The sequence below is a fragment of the Odocoileus virginianus genome, chromosome 1 (assembly GCF_023699985.2).
Source record: "Odocoileus virginianus isolate 20LAN1187 ecotype Illinois chromosome 1, Ovbor_1.2, whole genome shotgun sequence".
Classification (NCBI taxonomy): Eukaryota; Metazoa; Chordata; class Mammalia; order Artiodactyla; family Cervidae; genus Odocoileus; species Odocoileus virginianus.
In genome coordinates, this window is record NC_069674.1 from 71,374,791 (window position 1) to 71,398,036 (window position 23,246).

The following is a 23,246-nucleotide window of genomic DNA, read 5'->3' on the forward strand; positions in this document are numbered from 1 at the left end:
CACCTAACCCTGAGCAAGGTACAAGGCATGGAAGCTTCACACAAGGCTGTCATTAGTTATCTCAGGAGACTGATTGGGGGGTGGCAGTGAGAAAGATATGAAGGAGATAATCAACTCCTTCATGTATCTTCTATTATTTCACATGTTATAACAACAAATCTATAACTTGAATGACACCAAATAAAGTAGAATGCTTCTATAACATTAATACATCCTTAATAGTCTAGAAATGCTATTCTTTATGGGAAAAAACTCTGAAGCAAAGGGAATTTCAAATATTTACCACTCGATTTCCATCTTCTTGGACAACTTGGATACGAAATTGTTCAATATCTTTTAAAAAAGAAAACAGAAAGACAGTTTAACCTTCATGAAAAATATGAGTACTTTTTCTCACCCAACAATTGTGAACTTTTTTTATATATAAAAGCAAAGCAGATTAAACTGGCTGAAAAATAGTACTATCACAGATGGCAATCTCACAAGAAAGATTCAAAACAAAAACCCACCTTTTTCCACCCTCCCTTTACAGTCTGTCTCAAGTCCAGCATTTACTCTGCTCCTCAATACCAACAATACATGAAACATTTAACTCTGCTACTCCCCTAGGTTAGCTGAACAAGGGTTTCCCTCCCCAGTACCATCAGTCTTATATAGGGCTTAGGACTCATTTGGCAGGGTTTACCTTTGATTTCCAAATACCAAATACCTCTTTATATGAAAACATCATATAGAAAACTCATTATGCCAGATATTAGGGGGAGGTATTTTTACAGGGGTCACTAACAGAACACGATAAACACTTTATTGATGTATATATGGACCGTTTCTTCTCAGTAAGCAGTTTACAATGAGCCATATGTATCTTTTACTGGTTCTAGTTACAAAAATGTGAGATACATAATTGGGCAAGAGTATAGGAAGTGAACACAAACTAAATCTTCAGTCTTGTCCCTCCAATTACAAATAAGCTGCTTCACCTCATAACAAAAGAGGCGGCTTCCTAGATAAGATCCACCAGTGAATTTTGTCCATCCCTCCTTCTACTTGAAATTATCATTAAAGGATGTCCCAATCTTATCTGCCTCTACCTGAATTTGACCAAGTCACTATGTATCCTCGAGTTCTGCCATGGATTTCTTCTAGCTTCCAATGCCATTCCCTCTGTCCATCCAAGCCTCTCTCCTTACATTATAGTTTCAACTGTGACAGACATCCTAAAGAAGGATGGACTAAAGAAGACAAAAATGACTGTTCTACAAACATTCTGCCATGTGTCCAAACTGGAAATCCAAATTTGCAGAAGCCCATCACATGTGGAGACAGAGCCCAAGAGAACAAGTGAGGCAGAGAGAAAGCCCTTCCACAGGAGTCCTAGATCTCCAATGAACATCAAAGTCAGTGGACTCTTGGACTGGCGAGTGGACAGTTAGAAGCTTCATCACATCCTATGCTTCACTAGGAGATAAGCTGTTCATGAAGTCCCTACAAAAAACCTAAAGATATACTTACATTTCTCTTCTGAAAGCAGTAACAGATGATTCTCTGGTTGAGGGTGACTTTCAACATGTGGGTAGAGGAACTATAAACAGGAAATTAAAGTCATAAGCAACTACCTTGCTTACACAATTATTTCAAAAGTTATGTTCAATTATTGTACTACTACATACCATAGAAGGGAGTGGGAACCACAAAATAGTTTAGGCAAATCACATTCATACACACACACTATAGATGGAAGCAAGGAAGAAAAAGGAACACTTTCAGGAGCTTGGTTTTGCAGAAGGGGATTGATGGCAGGTCCAACACAATTCCTTTAAACAGTAAGGCTAAATTGTAAGCCATTCCTAGGGATGGTGCTTCCTATTTGGAATTGTGGGATTCTGAAGTCAATCAAAGACATTATCAATAAACAACATTTGAACAGAAAGTTCCATTTCACAAGCACCAAAAAAAAAAAAAAAAAAAAAAATCGATAACAATTTCTCATACAGCTAAACCTAGTGTTTAATTTGAGAGCCAAGTAAACAAACTCTCCACGACAACTTCCAAAGTTCCACATCCAGAGACAAAGCGCAACAAAACCAGGGACTTTCCAGGAAAGGACAGTGAGTCACAGTGTGGCATGTGGTGGAGGATTTACCTCAAGGCATCCAACGACTGCCACTGGAAGAAAAGGCCTGATCCAGCCCTTCCTCCTCCTCTGTGCCTGCCCTTATTTGTCAGCCCACAGGACAAAGCGGGCAGCCAGAAACACAGGGCCTGACCCCATCAACTGTGAAAATGAGGGGAACCTGGCCATGGGATGACTCCAGTGACTTAATTCCTTCATCATCATAAGAGTAACTATACATCTGAAGTTTCACTTTGCAACATGAAAGACAGCTCACTGGATCCACTGGCAAAGTTTGGGTTTTCCCTCCAAACTTGAAAGCATAATAAAAGAACAGAACTTTTCACATCCCTGTTTTACAGCCTACAACCTTTCTAAAGACTAGGGAAATTTTTGACAAAATATATTACATGGTATCCTAACTTTTCATAATGTCAAATTAGAATAGAACTTGTCAACTTTTAAAAAGATTTATCTTTTTTTTTTTTTCTTGGCTACACTGCAGCATACAGGATCTTAGTTACCCAACCAGGAATTGTAGCTGTGCCCCTTGCAGTGGAAGCTTGGCATTTTAACCACTGGACCACCAGGGAAGTCCCTAGAATTGGTTAACTTTTAAAACTGCTTGTAATTATTTCCCTTTGAGAAAAACAAAGCATTAACTATATACCATTCTTCACAGCAGGGCTTCCCCAATGGCTGAGAGGGAAAGAATCTGCCTGCAATGCAGGAGACCCAGGTTTGATCCCTGGGTAGGGAAGATCTTCTGGAGGAGGAAATGGCAACTCACTCCAGTGTTCTTGCTTGGGAATAAGCCCATGAGCAGCGGAGCCCGGCGGGCTACAGGCCTTGGGGTACAGAGTCGGACTCGACTGAGCAGCTGAGCGCACACACACGCACACGCGCTCTTCTCAGCAACAAACCCCAAACTGTAAAATAGAGAGCAACGCAGAGTTCCGCTATGAGAAGGATACAGAGCCTATTTCTGCTGATTTGTGAAACTGTGTACATCAAAAAGGATACTTTGTGCACTGGAGTTGCGGAGAAGCAATGATGAGTGAAACCGCACAGACAATGGAAGAGCAAATACTCAATGCCTCAAAATAAGGAGAAACTACAGGTTTGGTGTCCCCTGGGTCTCCAGAGGTGACCAGGGCCCGCTGGCTTACGGCTGTGACCTAGACTAAGGTGAAGACCAGTTCTAAACCTTTGCCTGGTCTCTGTGAGGCAACCACGATTTTAAAAGTTCCATTCAGGTGGTTGTTTTTCTTTCTAATTTGAGGCAACCCTGGAGTAAGGCCTACAAGTGAGAATATACGTAAGACAGGCTTCAGACACAGCTCTACAAAAGCATGCAATGATTTTGGAGATTTTGTTCTGTTTGCTTTGTGGGTAGGAATCTATATAGACTATATTAGTAAAATAAAAATATATCGAGCTAGATTGTGATCATTAATATACACTGACAGAATGTACATACTATAGGCATGTGGACACGGATATGTGTGTAATTATCCAATAAACTATCTGGAAGGTGCATGCCGGTGGGGAACTCTACAACGGTCCCAGATTGAGATCCGGACTCCACTCACTACTGTCCTAAAGAAGTTTCTTCACGAAGCCTGCACAGGTAGAGGGAAAATGTACTAGTGGAAATCATCATGGATGTTTTGGAAAGAAAAAGGAAATAGATCACAGGGTAGGGCCAAGTTTTGTGGACAATGAATGGTGCTTCTCTAAAGGAGAGCAGAATGAAGAGAGGGTGAAGGTGGGGATTTGCCACGGGTGGAGGCTTGGAGAAGTTTCTTTCTTCAGAGGCCTGAGCATGAGAGCAGGGAGCAGGGCTTGGACCTGGATGGACCAGGATGAGTGTGGGTCTACTTCACATGGGTAGGGGTGCAATCATGCACCTTGCATTTTTAATTTTTTCAATTAAGATAAAATGCACATAACAACATTCACTATTCACACTTTTCACTATTAATAATACAATTCAGTATTTTTAAAATATATTTAGAGTGTTATGCAACTATATATTTGTAAAACCTTTTTCCTTCCTACACTCTGATTACCCATCCTTCAGTAACATCATCATTGCCTACACAGCCCTGGATAAAAATGGTAAGGAAACCAAAAGAACATGCCAGAAAAGGGAAGTGTCCCACAGTCACCCCTGCACTGAGGACAGTGTAAATAAACAGAGTGGATTCCTGGGGGAGGGAATGTAGCTTAGCAGTTCCAGGCCAGGCCCTGCCTGGCAGCAAGCAGCGGCCCAGAGAGAAGCCAGGAGTAGTGGTGAAATGCACAACTGGAAGGGCTGGCTGACAGTGGACAATCAGGCACATGAGAGACAACCCGTTCTCCCAACACACACTGCCAGAGGGAGACCCAAGGTCAGAGGCTGAGAGCAGATAGGTAGGGGGAGGCTACACAAGGTAATTGTTCATGCAGCCCAGCAGGAACACGGGCAGTCGACTCTTGTTCTCAGTGACAGTTACAATCCATACGTGCCTGCATCAGTGCTTAATCATTTTCAATTCTTTTGTGAGTCCATGGACTGTAGTCCGCTAGACTCCAATCATTTTCAATTCTTTTGTGACTCCATGGACTGTAGTCGCTAGACTCCTCTGTCCATGAGATTCTCCAGACAAGAATACTGGAGTGGGTAGCCATGCCCTTCTCCAGGGGATCTTCCCAACCCAGGGATCAAGCCCGACTCTCCTGTATCGCAGGCAGATTCTTTACTTTCTAAGCCACCATGGAAGCCCTAGGTTCCATGAGGTCACCACAAACACCGAACTCAGAACAACTGTTCCCAAGGGAAATAGTGATAAAAGCACCTATGCGCCTCTAGCTACATTTTTGTCAACAAAATAGAACAAAACTTGGTCTAATGTGTGTCCCTATTTAAAGACATTGTGGGACTTCCCTGGCGGTCCAGTGGCTATGACTCCGCGCTCCCATTGTAGGGGGACCAGGTTTGATCCCTGGTCAGGGAACCAGGTCCCATATGTCGCAATTAAGAGTGTGCATGCTAAAAAGATTCCGAATGCTGCATCAGTGATCAAAAGATCTGGTGTGCCACGACTAAAGATACTGTTGACTCGCTAGCAGTGAACTCAGTCAGCTGCCCTATAAACTAATTCCTAAATGAAGTTGATCTAATGAACACACAGATTTCCTCTGTAAAGTATATAGCAGTCTTTTTGCACTTAGAAACGTGAAACACTACTTCAGCAATACACTTGGAGGACACGTCAAGCATGAAATCAACTGCCAGAGAGTGTGAAAAACATGGCATTAAGTTGACTATGAAAACAATGTTTGTTTACAGTCTGAGACCTGAATCTGAAAGGCAGGGTCACCTTGTTCTACCTCAGCTGGGAACATGTACATTGGGTGACAAATTTTCACATGTCTACCGACAACTGATTTTGGGGTTGCAAATGAATTTAGTGGGTAGCAGAATTTGAAAATTCTATGTGTAAGTAATGAGGATTGACTATATCTAAGTCTGTCTGTGTTATATACACAGTGCTTCTGCATCAGTGCATGGAGTTGAGAAATTCAGGGATTAATTATGTCATTTAAACACAGGTATTTAACCTGTCAACTCTATGAAACATTAGATAAGCCATTTTTAAAGTTCCTTTCAATGTGTTTTGATATTCAATATTTCATTATGTAAAAACATCTATTATATCAAACAACCATGATGTAATAGAGACAGAGAGCTAGGTTTGAATTTTGATTTCCATGTTTGCGAGGGAAGAGGTGTTCATTCCAGCCATACCCATTCACTGGATTATTCTGAGGATTAAATGTGATAATGTGTATGAAAACACTTTTAACACCACTGTCTCTAGGTTTCATGCCTTTTGATTAAAGAGATAAGTGATAAAGATATGCTCACTTACCTGTACCCAAATATAGCTATCCACTGCTTTTAGAACCTTCACATTGTTAATGGGATGGATCTCAACCAACAGAGTTAAGCACTTTGATCCTATAAAGTAAAGGATGCTTTTAATAGCAGCAGAGTCCATTACACATTACTCTTCCACATAGGCCTGAACTTTGAAAATGTAAAATGCATTACTTACTGTATTAGTTACTCCACAAACAAAAGCAGTTATCTTAACATTGAGACTTCTTAAAACCGCAAATAGATACAGAAAACATCATAAAGGAGAAGTCAATGTACATGGAGTGAGAAACCAGTTCCTACCCATTTCTCAGCTATTTTTACATCACTTCAGGGGCCCTCTCAGCTTTTAAGTCTAAACAAATACATCTCAGTTCAGTGTCACTACAATTCTGCAGCACAATGGCAAATACTGTTTGTGTAGGAAAACATAAAGATTTCTAATGAATGAATGTGTTAGGGTTGACAGCAACTAGGGCAGGGACTAGGCTTCCCTCAGGAAGGGTGGAGCTGCATGGATAAAGACTCACTTATTTCCTTAGTGTCACATCTGAGCAAATGTCATTAAAGATAGTCATTAGGAGGAAGTTTTGGACACAGGCTAGAATGGGGTTACCACAGATATTCAAATTTAGACCAAGAGTTTCCCTCCTCAGAAAAGGAGTTGCCTTATATTTGAGTTCTTATAACAGCTCTAATATTCTCATGAGATTTCTCAATAACTTTATTTTGAGTAATAATTTACAATTTGGGGATGGCACAGCAGCCTGGAATTGAATCAATGCCAGTTTTCACTATTTAAGAAAGCAACCTAACAGTATTGCCTTATGTCAAGAAAAAAAAAATGTAAAGAATATAAAATATTTTCTGGGATATTGCCTCACATTTTAAAGAACTGGATATTTCTATAAAAATACCTTTTAGAGTTTACTGAAAGCAAAACAGTGAGTGAGTTATTATGTGGGATCACAAATACACAACAACAAAAAAAAATCAAAAGCAAACGTTTGGTCAATGGGTACTCAGAATAAAAATTTCAGTGACAGGTCATTCATGATTCAAAAGGGCTATATACTTCTAATAACTGAAACAAGATAAAGTGAGATGCTTTGGGAGTCTCCTTGATGACTCAAAAAATGGCTCTAAGAATAAGAAATATTGATGTCAAAGATACTTGTGAAAAAAAATAGACTGTGAAATGTGGGAATGACAAAAAAAAAGCAATTTTCCTCATTGTCTTGTTTTAAATATATATAACTAATTTAATACAGTAAATAGTACAAGTTGATATTTGACTACTTCATCTCCTGCCCCAAAAGTTTATACATTCCAACTAGGGGAAAAAGCTTTTTAGGGGCAGGTGGGGGAATCTTCTCATTGGAAAAATAACAAATCACCTATATTCAACTTTTTTGTCAATGAATCTGTTCCCAGGTGAGATTATCAGCTAAATTCACTTACCTTTAAAATGGGAGGCTTATCAAGGGCAGGGCAGAATTCATCTTCCTACACTAATTTTTCATTTCTTTAGGGCAGCCCAGATACTTAATATAAGTAGCTTAATGAAAAGAGTAACTGGGCAAACAGAAATGTCTCTCAATAACATACCATGTGCTTTCATAGTGTAACAGGAAGCACTCTGGAATAGGATTCTAGAGATATCAATTCTAGTTTAAAATCTGTCACTAACCTGATATTTATACTTAAATAAAACACGAAGATTTCCTAGGTCTTCGTGCTCTGTTTTTAATTTATTTTTGCTTTTTTTTGACCACACTGAGTGCAGCTTGCAGTATCTTAGTTTCCCAATCAGGGAATGAACCCGGGCCCCAGCAATGAAAGAGCCAAGTCCTAACGACTGGACTGCCAGGGAATTACCAGTGTTTTGTTATTTAAAAAATAAAGAACTACAGAATCAGACCATTTCTACAATTACTTTCAGCCCTAAAATCCACAGTGATTCCATGAAGTGCTTAAAGTTGTCTTAAGAATTCAGAGAATCCAGGTATCAACAGAGCCTGGGAGAACATCACTGAAAGGCAAGACGACCCGGCAGGACGCCGATGCTGCAGAGAGTAGAGCAGCCGGACCAAAAGGGACAGCGTGGAGGGCTCAAGGCATCACGCTAAGTGAAGTCAGTCATACTGAGAACGGAATGATGCCATTTGCAGCGACATGGATGGACCTAAGGGAGTTAAGTCAGCGAAGGACAAATATCAAGGTATCATTTATATGTGGAATCTAAAAAAAAAAAAAATTATACCAATGAACTTATTTACATAACAGAAACAGACTCACAGACATAGGAAACAAACTTTGCCAAAGGGTTAGGGAAGGATAAATTAGGAGCTGGCATTAACAGATACACACTATTATATATAAAACAGATAACAAGTTTTTAGTGTTGAGCATAGGGAACTATATTCAATACCTTGTAATAACCCATAATAGAAAAGAATCTGAAAAAAAATACATATGTGCATAACTGAATCACTTTTCTGTACACCAGAAACTAACACAATATAGTAAATCAACTAAAATAAAAGACAAAAACCATATGATCTCTTTTATATGTGGAACCTAAAAACCAAGTCAAACCAGCCCCCAAACCAGGTTTATAGACACAGAGAACAGATTGGTGGTTGCAGGAGGCAGGGGGTAGGCGGTGAGGGGAGAAATGAGTGAATATTTTTGCTTTGTTTAAATTGAATTTAAATTAGAAAAAAAAAAAGGCACAAGGATAGGCATGGCACAGGGAGGGTGAAGAGTGAGAAAAAGAAAGAACCTGGTCTGATGCAGGTAAAGGTACATAATGTGAAACAGTGAAAAGGTTGGAAGAGCTCAGTCAAGTCTAGTTGTTTAGAAGCTCTGGTTATTAGAACTTCTGAATCAAAGCAGCTCCATGGAGCATCTGCAGCACTTACTGACTACAAAGGCTCCTGGGGTCCTGGAGCAGCAATGGGGCCCAAGACGCTGCCCACAGGGACCTGCTATGCCTTAGGGAAAATATAATACCTCCAGGAAGGGTGAAAGGGGCAGCCGTGCCTGGCTTCCTATGGAAGACCATTTCCTGAATAAAACAAGTTTGCATGGCCTCGGCCAAGAAGAGGTGCACTGCTGACAAAAATTTTGTCGTAAAGTTTGTAGACCAAGGAACCCTATATTGCTTATATAAGATACATTATAGTCTGTCTCATTTGCAATGGAAGAACCTCATGATAAGCAACACAGTGTTAACACCTTGAGGCAAACTACATTTTATAATCAACTGGCTTATCAAGTTATTCACAAACAAAAACTTAGCCTTCAGCAAAAGGCAAAATATTTGCATAATATTTGTTCAAAGGACTAACCTTTAAAACAGATCCTATAGTACTTTCTGGTCACATAATTTCTGAAATTGTAGCTGAACAAAAGACCTCCAAAGAGCTCCCATGATCTGTCTGCAACGCACGTTCATTTCCTGCTGGCCTTATTTCCCACCACTCTGCCCTTGTGTGCTCCAGTCCAGCCTCACTGACCTCACTATCCTGGAACAGCCAGAGTCTACCAAGCACTCCAGCCTCCCGGCCTTCATGCTGGCTGTTCCTTCTGCCGGAAATGTGCTTCCCCTCGCTGCTGCTGCTCAATTGCTTCAGCGGTGTCCGATTCTGGGGGACCCTATGGACTGCAGCCTGCCAGGCTCCTTTGTCCATGGGATTCTCTAGGCAAGAGTAGCTTGCCATACCCTCCTCCAGGGGATCTTCCTGACCCAGGGATCAAACCAGGGTCTCTTGCATTGCACAGACGCATGCTTGCTGCCCCTCTCCTTTCAGGTCTCTGTTTAAAAACTCCTTTAATGAAGTTTCCTAGGATCATCCCTCAAACTATCTGGGCTCAAATACTAACCTCTTCCCGACCTTTGGGACCAGCTTCTTTCTGCCTGTAGCACCTGTTTAGTCTGCAGGTGGTAATTGCCTTTTTTAATATTTCTGTTATTCACTGTCATATTATTTTCTGTAAGTTCTTGTTTACTTGGAAAAAATGCAAAGAACATGCCTGACATGACCTTTGCCTTTTTATTCTGAGATAAACCTATTTGCAAATATGCTTGCAGTTTGACTTAGTAGTTCAATAAATCTTCATCTATCAACAAGTACTAAAAACTGTAATGTCATTACCTGGTTGAAGCTCATTACTCTTTCCTTCTTTAGCAGCTTGAACTAAACTTGTAGCTAATGGAAAAAGAAAAAAAAAATCCATTAGCAAATGATCTATGCAGTGGCTTGTTAAAGTTTACCAGAGAATACCCAGAATAAGGGAGGGCTTAAAGGATCTGTCAGTGGATAATTAAAGTAAAATACAAAGCACTCTTTATTGTAGGTAGACTCTACAGATTCTTTATTTCAAATCTTATCTCGAAAGTACATCTTTTCCGAGAATAATCAACTATTGTAAAAATTCAATACTTTGAAACTCAAAAAATATAGCTTAGTTCTCGACCTGTAGCAATAAAAGAGTTCAACTTACCCAGCAAAGTTTTCTCCCTGTTGACTGAGCAACTGACAACTTGCAAATCTTTCTCAAATGTATAGAGATGCTATTAAAAGAGAAATATTTTTTAATTTGGAGTTTCATGTTAAACAACAATTTTATGAATGCAAATCCCCACTCAGCTTTTTAGCAAGTATCACTGTGGCAAGCATCTTATTAGACCACCAATGAACCAGTTTATCTATACTAAGAAGTTTCAGATTATTTTTTAAGAAAAAAGTTTGCTATTGTAGGCCATGTTTGGCACTGAACTTTAACCATGAGACAACACAGGGTAGTGGCTAAAATCACAGACCTTGAGGTCAAGCTGGACCCAGGTTCAAACCCTAATTCTGTCACTTGCCAGCTGTGACTTTGGATGAGTTACTCAGCCATTCTATCCTCCCATCAGCAAAACAGGAATCATGTTACTACCTATCTTGGGAGATCCTTTCAAGTGCTAAGTTAAATAATTCATGTGAGAATACTTACTACAATGTCTGCTACACATAATAAGCACTCAATGGTGAGCAATTAGGATTATGAAGGCAAGTTAACATTTTAATCAAATTATATAACTATGACATCATTAACTATGTCTAAGAGACTGTCACAAGTGCATTTCCTAAAGGATGCCCATTTTTAGAATACTGGCAAAGTAATCTGCTATTTTTATTTAACCTGTATTTTATTTTCTTGCTGTTTAGATGTTCCAAGATTCTATTTCCTGGAATATCAAAGAAAATTAAGATGGTCATGTAGAAGGAGGATGTGAGGTGCAGACTGAGGAAATGGAGACAATCACAGTTATATTAAGCAAACTCTTTTAAAACATATTCAGGGTATAAGGAAAGACAGAATGTTAGACTTCAGGAGAGAACAAGTTAAGAGAAACAGTGACCAGCAGAACTATTAAGAAGGTAAATAGTATTTGCAGACTAAAAAAGCACTGAAAACATACTAGAATGCAATGGCCAAAAGTTGATAAAAAAATGTCGAGAAGTCAGGAAAAGTAAACTTTGAGTTAATAAGAAGGCTCTGAATTCATGTGACAAATTAGGGTTTCCTCTATTCTTGCTCTGAGGGATCCTTATTTATAAGTAAGAAGAGGCATGAATGTATATACTTAATTGTAACTGCTTCTTTCTTTTTAATTACATAATAACACACAAAGTCTAATAAGTGTTTAAAACATGCAAACACTACCAAATAAAAAGTCTAAGTTCTCCATTATATTCACCCTATCCCAACCCCTTTTGAAAAAGAAACATTTTGTAATTTATTCTGTAGTCTTTTGGATCATTCAAAATGAGTTTTTAAATATATTTACACACATACAAATTATGTCATTTTCTTGCAAGTTTTTTTAAAACATAAATGGAATGCGTTATTCTAGCAACTTGCTTTTTCATGTAATAATGTGTTTTGGAATGACTCTGTGACAATGTACATTTATAGACTTCTCAGTCTCTTGATACTTACAAATTATTTTTATATAGACACAAAGGGACCCCCTCCCATTTGCCTCAAGACTTAGACAAGGCTGTCACATTAACCAATGTCTTATGTGAGTTGTCTGGGGAAAGATTAAGAAAAAGAGGCTGGTTCTATAACTGGATCTTTGAGAAGTAACGAGAAGATCAGTGAAGTTCTGTAGAAGCAGAACTCAGAGTCAGAGGTCATTCTGACATCCTAAGCTTCTGGGAAACACACATCGTAGGGAGGCCACTGGACTTCCTACATTCCTACAGAATATTGGATAATTGGTTTGAGCCTATTCAGCTTAAATCTCAAAGGACTAAAAGACTACAGTTGACATTTGGTGCAGGAGTCCTCACACTTTTTTTTTTTTAAAGATAGTATGAAAGGAAAAGAGAAGGAAGACAAAGAAATATAAAATAAATTTGTGTCTTAAAAAAAGGGAAACTAAAAGCAGTAGAGTAACTGATAACTAAAGTATAATTTATGGTGATTTTTACCTCATTTTGTTTGGTTTGGTAATCATACAATCCAAAGAAGACATTTCCCTCATCGTCCTGAAAGGAAAAAATAAACTAGATGTTTATTAAAGGTCATTGTTTAGGAACTTACTAGTTTTAAAAGAAATCTGCAATAATTCAAACATATGGGCAATAAGCACTCTAAAGGTAGCCCGCTGTGCGTGTCAGAGGACTGAACACGATTCGGACGGCAGCACAGGTCGGGCGGTGAAAGGGACCGAGAGCAGACAGCTCAGGGGGTCTGAGGGAGCCTGTCTATAGGACACAGCAGAGTGAAGGAGCAAATCTGTTTCTACTTCCATTTATTTCTGTAAAAGAATATGAACGATGGATACTGAAAGTAGGTAGAATGAGTCCATGATAGTCTTATAAGTAAAACTTCTTGGCAAATAGATGGCGAAACAATGGAAGCAGTGACAGACTTGATTTTCTTGGGCTCCAAAATCACTGTGGATGGTGACTGCAGCGATGAAATAAAAGGATGCTTGCTCCTTGGAAGAAAAGCTATAACAAGTTTAGACAGTGTATTAAAAAGCAGAGACGTCACTTTGCTGACAAAGGTCCATACAGTCAAAGCTATGGTTTTTCCCATTGTCATGTACAGATGTGAGAGCTGGACAATAAAAAAGGCTGAGCACCAAAGAACTGATGCCTTCAAACTGTGGTGCTGGAGAAGACTCTTGAGAGTCCGTTGGATTGAAAGGAGATCAAACCAGTCAATCCTGAAAGAAATCAACCCTGAATATTCACTGGAAGGACTGATGTTGAAGCTGAAGCTCCAATACTTTGGCCACCTGATGAGAAGAACTGACTTATTAGAAAAGACCCTGATGCTGGGAAAGACTGAAGGCAAGAAGAGAAGGGGATGGCAGAGGATGAGATGGTTGGATGGCATCATCGACTCAATGGACATGAGTTTGAGCAAACTCCAGGAGATGGTAAAAGACAGGGAAGCTTGGCAGAGTCAGACATGACTAAAGGACTGAACAACCACCTAAAACTTTGTGAATCATAGAACTCCTTGAATGTAGCATCCTCATGGATACAACTTAAAATAACTTTTTTAAAGCAAAAGCAGTAATACAACTTGCAAAGCAAACTGGCCACTGCAATTATTCTTTAATGTTTCACTATTACAGTAAAGTTATCCACAAAGTTAAATTTTCTTTCCTTAGAACAGTTAACATTGAAAACACACTGTTAAATAATAATGCCTCAAAACTCTGAGTATACCAAAATCCGAACATATGATGTACAGTAATAATATTTAATGTTTTCTCAAAGATAAAAACTTACCATATTTATTAAGTTTAAATATCTCTTATTTGGCATTTTTCCTCTAGAGGATGAAACTGTTCATTTATTCAAAACCTTTGAGCACTGTATCAGACATTGGGTATAGTTTTATTTAAAAAAAGGAAAAATATTAGATAAGACTGAATTTCAATTACCCTATTCAATCTCACAAAATTTAAAAAAACTCATATGTTAAAGATTAAATGCCAACAAGTCTTATTCACTACACCTTAAAAAGATAAAGCATAAAACTCTGTTGAAAAAATGAATATAAATGGTTAAAGAGTAAATTTTATGTTAAGTATGTGTATGTGTGCTTAGCTGCTCTATGTTCAATGCTTTGTGATCCCATGAATGCTTTGCTCCTTTATCCATGGGGATTCTCCAGGCAGGAATACTGGAGTGGATTGCCATGCCCTCCTCATGTTATGTATATTCTACCACAATTTAAAAATTAATATAGACTTACCTTACAGGTATAAATAATATTTCTGTTTCTTTCAACATTTAGTACACGTAAGCACTCATAATTGTTTTCTAAAACACCTAAAACAGAAATAATCACAAGTTAATATCTAGAAGGAGATGTTTAGAAACATATCTAACAAAAACATACCTGCATTAGAGTTTAAAAGCCAAATACAAAAGAACACTGATAATTCCATTATATAGAGCTTAAAAACAGGCAAAGCTAATCTATTTTATGGAGATCAGATTAGTAATGATGTCTAAGGAAGAGGAAAGTAGTGATTAGCAAGTATCTCATGGAAGGAAATCTTGCTAATGGAAGTGTACATTGGACAAAACTAGCAGAATCTACTAAAGCTGTATATATATGACTCAACAATTGTCTGTGTACTTATATCTCATCAGAAGTATATACATAGTTTGGCAAATGACACATATGACATATACAGCACTATGATTCATAATAGCCAAAACTGGAAACGCAAAATATTCATCAAGCAAAGAACTAATAAATCATGATATATTCAAACAATGGAATGTTATATAATAATAAGAATTAATTAACTTGCTCTAACATACATACATACATAAATAATTGAGTAAAGGAAACTTATATTTTCACTCCTCCCCAAAAAGGCACAAACTGTATGATTTAATTTATACACAAGTTTCAAAAACTGTCAAAAAGAATCTATGGTGCTAGATGAATGACAGCTGAAAAGAAGTTCGAAGGGGATCTTTGGGGTTCTATTAATGTTTTCCTTCCTGCTCTGAGTGCTGGTTCCATGGAGGTGCCTCACTTTGTGAAAATTAACTGAGCTGTGCACTGTGATCTGTATACTTTTCTGTATGAAGGCCATCTTCAACAACAGATATAAAGATTGTTTATGCAAAACATTTAACTTGTAAGTTAACTGATCATCACCTTTCTTCTAAAATTTTAGGATATTCCTCTGAATTCTACAGTTAAAGGATTTAAACACTGGTTAGAAACATCATCGATAATTATCATCATTAATCAGAGAGAAATACATATTTCCCCAATTTCCTCTAAATAAATTGCTTAAACTTGACTCATCTTCCCCACACAAGAATAGTGTTTTTAGATCTTAAAATATCATATTGATTATCACAAATACCAATATTCAGGAAAAAAATATGCAAAATACCCTATAAATCAGAGCAAATTTCAGCCTGTATTCCTGATTAAAAAGGAAAAATCAAGATACAAAATCAGGATAATTGGTGAGCTCAATCCCTGCAACTGGAGCTGGCAGTGGAAAACATTTAGAGAGGCAAAGAGCGGGTTCACTGAGAATCCAGGAATCATCCTGTGCTCTCTCTTCCCAACTCTTCAAAGAAAGAAACTGCATGGATTTTCTGCAGACACGGCAAAGGGAGGGGCAAGTGTTGCTTATATATGTGTACATACAACTTTCAATGTCTAGTGAGGTATCAGAAACACTTCTCAATGATTAAAAAAATAATCACTTGGTCTCTTAGAATAATAGTATGATTCAGTTAGCTTACTGCTGAGTAGCAAAGAAAAGGTAAACAGAATGAACTGTTTCCTCTATCATACTTACAATAGGAAAATGGGTAATTACTGAAAAATCCTTTAAGGTAGATTTTGCAGACATCTAAAGAGAATTTCTGTGAGTTATTTTTCATCCTGCATATGACTCAAAACTCCTGGAATGGAATGTGTCAATATTTTGCAAAGTATTTTTTTTTTCTTTCCAGATTATAAGGATGCTGGGACTTTCTTAAAAGTACACTTAAAAGGTTTTAACTAAGATAAGAAACTGCTTTATAAGAATCTTGCTAAGAAAATCCAATTTCCTTGCAAAAGCACACCTATTTTTAAATCACTATAATAAAGAGGAAAAAAGTCTTCAGTAAGTGCAGATTACAACAATTGATATATGCTTATTCCATTAAATCAGTGGTTCTCAAGGCTGGTTGTGTTAGAATCATCAGGGGAAATTTTAAAAGAACATGGATGCCCAAATCCTGCCCCCAAATATTCAGATTTTTTTTGAGTTGGTGAAGGTCCGACTCTCTCCTGTATGTGTTTTTAAGTTCACTTTGTTATTCTAATGGGCAGCCAGAACTGAGAACCACTGAACTACATATATACAATATACATTAAACAATACTTATTAGCACAATTATAACCAGCTTATAATGTAATCATGATATACAGATTTGAAGGAAATAATAAAAATTATGCCTTCATGGGTCTGTTAGGGAGCAATGATTGCAGTTTTAAATAATCCTGCAGTTAAGCACATGGTTCTCATCTCTAGGACATTTGCATTAGATAAATTTGGCAATACTGGAAATCCACAGACTGGCATCTCACCACCACTATAAACCGGCAAGCCCTTCCTCTTCAGATTAGCTGCTCATGTTTTAGACACACCCTTTTAAAGCCTTATTCAATAACCTCTTTGCTTATTCATTCTGACTATTCTCCCACAGTTCATCATTGGAAAGTCCACAGGAGGAAGTTTAGCAATTTCAAATGAGGAAATGTGGTTTAATTTTACAGTTTAGTTAAATCAGAGTTCATGAAGAAAAAAATGAAGCATTTTGATAGATACTTGCATAAAAGTAAATCTATTATTAAAAAATAGATACTGAAGGTGTTGGCAAAGTCACAGCTCATGTGAAATTTAAGCTGGTTTGCCACATAGTCTCATCCAGCTCAATGTATTCTTTGCTAAACACCAGTGATTTCACTTTAAAAGAAGGTGTTTACCAAGTATGCAGATTTGGTTTCCAATTGCTATGAAATAAGATAAATCTCATATAAACGTATTTCTTTTCTTTCCAATGACTATGGGAGCATGGGAAGTCTCACAGCCTTATACAAAAACTTGAACCAGTTTCTAAAACACAGATCAAGCAGTGCTAAAATATGATTATACCTATGACATTTCTATTCTGTAAATAATTCACATAAATCCTCCTGCTCAACATGTCTAGATGCTAAACTTATGAAGTAAACATCATTATGTGACTTACATTTCATGTTCTGGATAAAATGAGGAAAATCGGGGGGGGGGGCTGATGAAGCCATAAAGAGAGAAGAGAGTCAGAAAAGGAGACTAGGAGAGCTGGGGAGGGAAGAGTGAGCAGGAAGGACAGTCCAAGAGACTGAAACGATGAACAACAATCATGTGACAAAGCCGGCCTCTGGCCCCCAGATCTGTCCGGGGGTACCTAGGAGGCAACAACAAAAGCTCTACCTGTGAGACAGTCACTTGGTACAATACATCACGTCCCCAGAAAAGATGAATAATTACAATATTAGAAAGAATAATCAGCCTGGAATATTACTAAATTCTAACAAATTCACAAATCTAGTACTATTCGAAGTGGACAAGGAGACACAGGAATGGAAACCCACATTCTTCCTGGTCTTAAGTATATGTGCCATTGAGACCTCAGAAAATTCACATACCACAGACTTTTTCTTAAGTTTCCTTAGGATCTGATACATCCCAAGAGGAGATTAAGCATCAGACACAAAAACTAATATATAAAATCTATTATATTGCTACATACCAGTAATAGTACATATAATCTTTTTAAATGTGCCATTTTTGAGAGTAACAAAAACAAATAATAGCCCAGGAGTAAATCGAGCAAATCTTCATGGAGAAAATTTTAAGACTTGTTAAGAGTCATAAAAAGACTCTAAATAAATAGCAGGCTATATACTTTGTTCACAGTTGGGAAGATTTAATATTGTAAAGATGCAACTTCTCCCCTAGCTGATCTATAGATTCAATGTAACTCAAATAAAAAATCCAACAGACTTTTTGGTAAAATCTGACAGGCTGATTCCAAAATCTATACGTAAGAACAAGGAGCATAAAATAGCCAAGAGGATCCCAACAGTGACTGAGGTGAGGAGACTTACTCTACCAGTTACCAAGACTTAACAGAAAGATAGTTATTAAGATGTCTTCACCTTATATAGACCAATGGAACAAAACTTAAAACACAGAAAAGAAGACTCAAACACATACGGAAACATGATGTGTAAAGGAAGTGGTTTTGCTGTCAATGAGAAAAGGTAGGGCTATCTGGTTAGTGACCGTGGAACTACTAGCTATTAACATAGAAAAACAATGCAGTTTACAAAAGAATATTTTAACACATGTAAGCCAAAAAAAGGCAGAGGAACCCGAGATCAAATTGCCAACATCCGCTGCATCATTGAAAAAGCAAGAGAGTTCCAGAAAAACATCTATTTCTGCTTTATTGACTATGCCAAAGCCTTTGACTGTGTGGATCACAATAAACTGTGGAAAATTCTGAAAGGGATAGGAATACCAGACCACCTGACCCACCTCTTGAGAAACCTACATGCAGGTCAGGAAGCAACAGTTAAAACTAGACATGGAACAACAGACTGGTTCCAAATAGGAAAAGGAGTACCTCAAGGCTGTATATTGTCACCCTGCTTACTTAACTTATATGCAGAGTACATCGAGAAACGCTGGGCTGGAAGAAGCACAAGCTGGAATCAAGATTGCCAGGAGAAATATCAATAACCTCAGATATGCAGATGACACCACCCTTATGGCAGAAAGTAAAGAGGAACTAAAAAGCCTCTTGATGAAAGTGAAAGAGGAGAGTGAAAAGTTGGCTTAAAGCTCAACATTCAGAAAACTAAGATCATGGCATCTGGTCCCATCACTTCGTGGCAAATAGATGGGGAAACAGTGGAAAGAGTGTCAGACCTTATTTTTTTGGGATCCAAAATCACTGCAGATGGTGATTGCAGCCATGAAATTAAAAGACGCTTACTCCTTGGAAGGAAAGTTATGACCAACCTAGACAGCATATTAAAAAGCAGAGACATTACTTTGCCAACAAAGGTCCGTCTAGTCAAGGCTATGGTTTTTCCAGCAGTCATGTATGGATGTGAGAGTTGGACTAGAAAGAAAGCTGAGCACCAAATAATTGATGCTTTTGAACTGTGGTGTTGAGAAGACTTTTGAGAGTCCCTTGGACTTCAAGGAGATCCAACCAGTCCCTCCTAAAGGAGATCAGTCCTGGGTATTCATTGGAAAGACTGATGCTGAAGCTGAAACTCCAATACTTTGGCCACTTGATGTGAAGAGTTGACTCACTGGAAAAGACCCTGATGCTGGGAGGGCTTGGGGGCAGGAGGAGAAGGGGACGACAGAGGATGAGATGGCTGAATGGTATCACCGACTCGATGGACATGAGTTTGAGTAAACTCTGGGAGTTGGTGATAGGCAGGGAGGTCTGGCATGCTGCGATTCATGGGGTCGACAAACAGTCTGACGCGACTGAGCGACTGAACTGAAGCTATAGATATCAACAAAATAAAACCATGTAACGACCACCCAGCTTAAAAGGAAGGTTCCGGTGTTCCCCTATCTGATTTCTATATCACATTACACACAGAAATACATTCCAGATGAATTTAAAAAATAACAAAATTCAAAATGAAAAGCTTTAAAGCTTTTAGAAGTTAATATAAAAATGTCTTCATGGCTTCTAAGTTTCTTTAAAATATCCCAAAAGCACAAACCATATAGTAAAAACACTCACAAATTAGACTACATTATAATCAAGGACTCTTATTTATCAAAGGTAACTACAAATTGAAAAAAACAACAGATACTTGCAACATATATGATTAACAAAGGACTAGAATCCAGAATGAAGAATGCCTTAAAATCAATACGCAAAAAAAAACACAACAGAAAAATAGACAAAAGGATGAACACCCTATAGAAGAAGAAACACAAATAGCCAGTTAAGTATATAGAGATGTTCAACCTCAGATCATAAAGAAGTATTATTTAGACCTACCAGTCTGACAAGAAATTAAACACTTGGAAAAATCAAGAGCTTGTAAAGATATAGAGTACCAAAAATATTTTGATAACACAAATGATACAAGTATTTTGGATAGCAATTTGGTACTGCCCAGGAGGTAACCCAGTGGATAAAAAATGTGCCTTCAATGTCTTAGATGCAGGAGACACAGGTTCTATCTCTGGGTCAGAAAGATCCCATAGAAAAGGGCATGGCAACCCACTTCAGCATTCTTGCCTGGAGAACCCACGGACAGAGGAGCCTGACAGGCTACAGTCCACAGGGTCACAGAGTCTGACACAACTGCAGCAGTTGAGCACGCAGGAAAAGTGAAGCTGTGCATAGCCTGTGACTCAACAACCTCAACGTCAGACATCTCTCCTAGAGGAACTTGCACCAGGTGACGTGCACAGGTTAGGAAAAGCATTGACTATAACAGCGAACCCAGAAACTTCCCAAAGGTCACCATCACCATCAGGGAAAGGATAAGTAAGCTGGGTTCCCTAGGGAACACCCTGAGACACTTTAGTACACAGGATATTTACTAGATTGTGCTTATTAAAGTAGAATTAATGTCTGTAACAGGAAGGAGAAGAAAGCAGGACCTGGGCGGGGGGAAGTCAAACTGCAATAAAGGTCCAGTGGCCTCAGGTGACGTTGGGGTCCTCCATCAAGGAAGCTCTAGAATTGAAATGAATCGCCACAATTGTCCCATGTGAGTAAAAATGCCCAGGCTTTTATATCCTACCTGAACCCCTTATTAGAGGAGGGCATACCTAAAGGGGCATAAACTTTGGTGATACAGCCCTCTGCCGAGGCCATCCCTGAAGACGCTGGCAGCTGAGGGCTCTGATACCACACTCACAGCACCTAGGACAAGCCCTTCCTTGAAACAAAGATCTAAGCATTGCATCTCCATGTTTACCATATTGTATAGTCACACAAATGGAATACTATACAGCAGTGAAAAGTAATGCCCTATGGCAGTCAACATGGTGCTAGTGGTAAAGAACCCGCTTGCCAATGCACAAGATATAAGAGATCCAGTTTCGATCCCTGGGTTGGGAAGATCCCCTGGAGGAGGGCATGGCAAGCCACTCTAGTATTCTTGCCTGGAGAATCCCATGGACAGAGGAGCCTGGCAGGCTATAGTCCATGGTATCGCAAAGAGTCAAACATGACTGAAGCAATTCATCACACATCACACACCAGTCACCATGGATAAATCTTACAATACTGAGAAGGAAAAAAAAGCAGAATTCATATGATATTCTTTCACTTAAAGTTCACAAACAAGAAAATGAAATGATATTTGCTTAGGGAGATACAGGTTAAAACTACAAATAAGATTGAAGGAATGTGAAAATATAAAAGTTTAAATGGTTGTAGACAACAACATATAGATGGGAAATATAAAGAGAAATAGGATCAAATAGGGAGACCCAAGAACCAACAAAAGTCTTGCTATTGTTCTACTTTTAAGATAGATACATGGTTTTGCTTTTATATTATTTATAGCTTACATGTGTTAAAATATTCTTTTGTATAACTGTTTTAATTTTTTTAAAGAACAAATATTTTCTTCATTTATTTCAGGAGAAATAATTTCCCCAAAGTTCAACCCAGAACCAGGAACAGAGGCAGTAACCAAATCTGGTCTCCTTATTTCTTAACTCCGTATTGACTAAAATGCTATCTCACTGAATTTCTGCCTGGCTAACTTAGCCTAGCTCTCTGGCTATTTTGCCAGAAACATGTCATACATCAGGAGTACTACTTAGCACCACTAAGAAATCTTCAACTGTATTTATTGATGTAAAAACATTAAGGCTTCAAATTTAGATAGCAAGTGTGCAGAGAGGAGACTTTACAATGGTATAATTATTCATAATTTACATTTGAAAAGCCGAGACTTTGAAAGGAAAATAATTTGCACAAATGCGTGGAGTCAGAGCCATGCTAGAGATAAAACAGAATTCCAGATTCCACTGCCAGGGCTACAAATTACAGCAGAAGGAGAATTAACTTGTGGGGGCTTTTAAGCTGCCACCACTAGTGATTATCAGAAGTAACAATGTCTTTTAGTATAACAGGGCTAATATTTCTGCCAAGCTGCTCTGTAGGAGCAAAATACTACCAATATGAGAAAAGGCTGGTATTTCTTGTAAGTTTACTTTCTGAGGACCCAAGGGTATCTGCTGTTTGGTGGAATGTCAATGCACAAGTCTATGTGTCTTCACAGACGAATTAAAGACACAAGGAAGCCAAAACCTAACAGGCTCACACACAGCTTTTCAATCACAACACACTACTGAAACATAAGACTGTGGCATTTCACACTTCATCTAACTTCTCATTCTTGAGCACCTGCACTTAGCTATATAAGGAGATGGTCCAGAGAAAGGGGGCTTCCCAGGTGACATGGTGGTAAAGAATCTGCCTGCCAATGCAGGAGACTCAAGAGACACAGGTTCGACCCCTGGGTTGGGAAGATCCCTTGGAGTAGGAAATGGCAACCAGCTCCATCTTGCCTGAAAAATTCCATGGACAGAGGAGCCTGGCAGGCTATAGTTCACCAGGTCACAAAGAGTTGGACATGACTGAGTACCCAGGTCAAAGAAAGGACCACTTTGTGTTGAAAAAACCTTCAGAAACTCTTTAGACATCCAGGAGACTTTTTAAAATGCAGCACCACCACCCCCACCCCACCAAAGTGAGCCTTTACTAATAATGACACTAGTCATTAGTCAAACTCACTAGTCAAACTTGAGTCTTGAGCTAGACAAAGATGACTCTGTATTTGGAACCAAGAGAGCCAACATGCCAAAACAAGGAACCCTACAAATATTCTGCTAAAATCACAGGGCAGAAAACTTTCTCCAGTGATGAGGGGAAACGAGTTGTAGACACTGGTAATTTGATAGCTGTTTCCCAAAAATGCCTTCCAGCAGTCTACAGTGCTTAAGGAAACCAGAAGTGGGGGGAATACACTGAAGTGGCTAGCTCCTGTGCACAAATGGGATTCCAGGGTGTCATTGCTTAGAACCTGAATCTAAGCCCTGAA

At 38.5% G+C, this 23,246-nt stretch overlaps 1 protein-coding gene across 2 annotated transcripts in view; it reads right to left on the reverse strand.

Annotated features, from left to right (window-relative positions):
- Nucleotides 1–23,246, reverse strand: part of GSAP (gamma-secretase activating protein) — a 90,442-nt gene that overhangs the window by 64,435 nt on the left and 2,761 nt on the right. For both annotated transcript variants that reach the window (XM_020880312.2, XM_070469718.1), the window contains exons 2-8: nucleotides 14,316–14,392; nucleotides 12,530–12,586; nucleotides 10,548–10,617; nucleotides 10,199–10,252; nucleotides 6,031–6,119; nucleotides 1,513–1,582; nucleotides 284–333 (exon numbers count right to left, since the gene is read on the reverse strand). In XM_020880312.2, coding sequence (XP_020735971.2) covers nucleotides 284–333; nucleotides 1,513–1,582; nucleotides 6,031–6,119; nucleotides 10,199–10,252; nucleotides 10,548–10,617; nucleotides 12,530–12,586; nucleotides 14,316–14,392 — 467 coding nt within the window. The remainder of the gene's footprint in view (nucleotides 1–283; nucleotides 334–1,512; nucleotides 1,583–6,030; nucleotides 6,120–10,198; nucleotides 10,253–10,547; nucleotides 10,618–12,529; nucleotides 12,587–14,315; nucleotides 14,393–23,246) is intronic.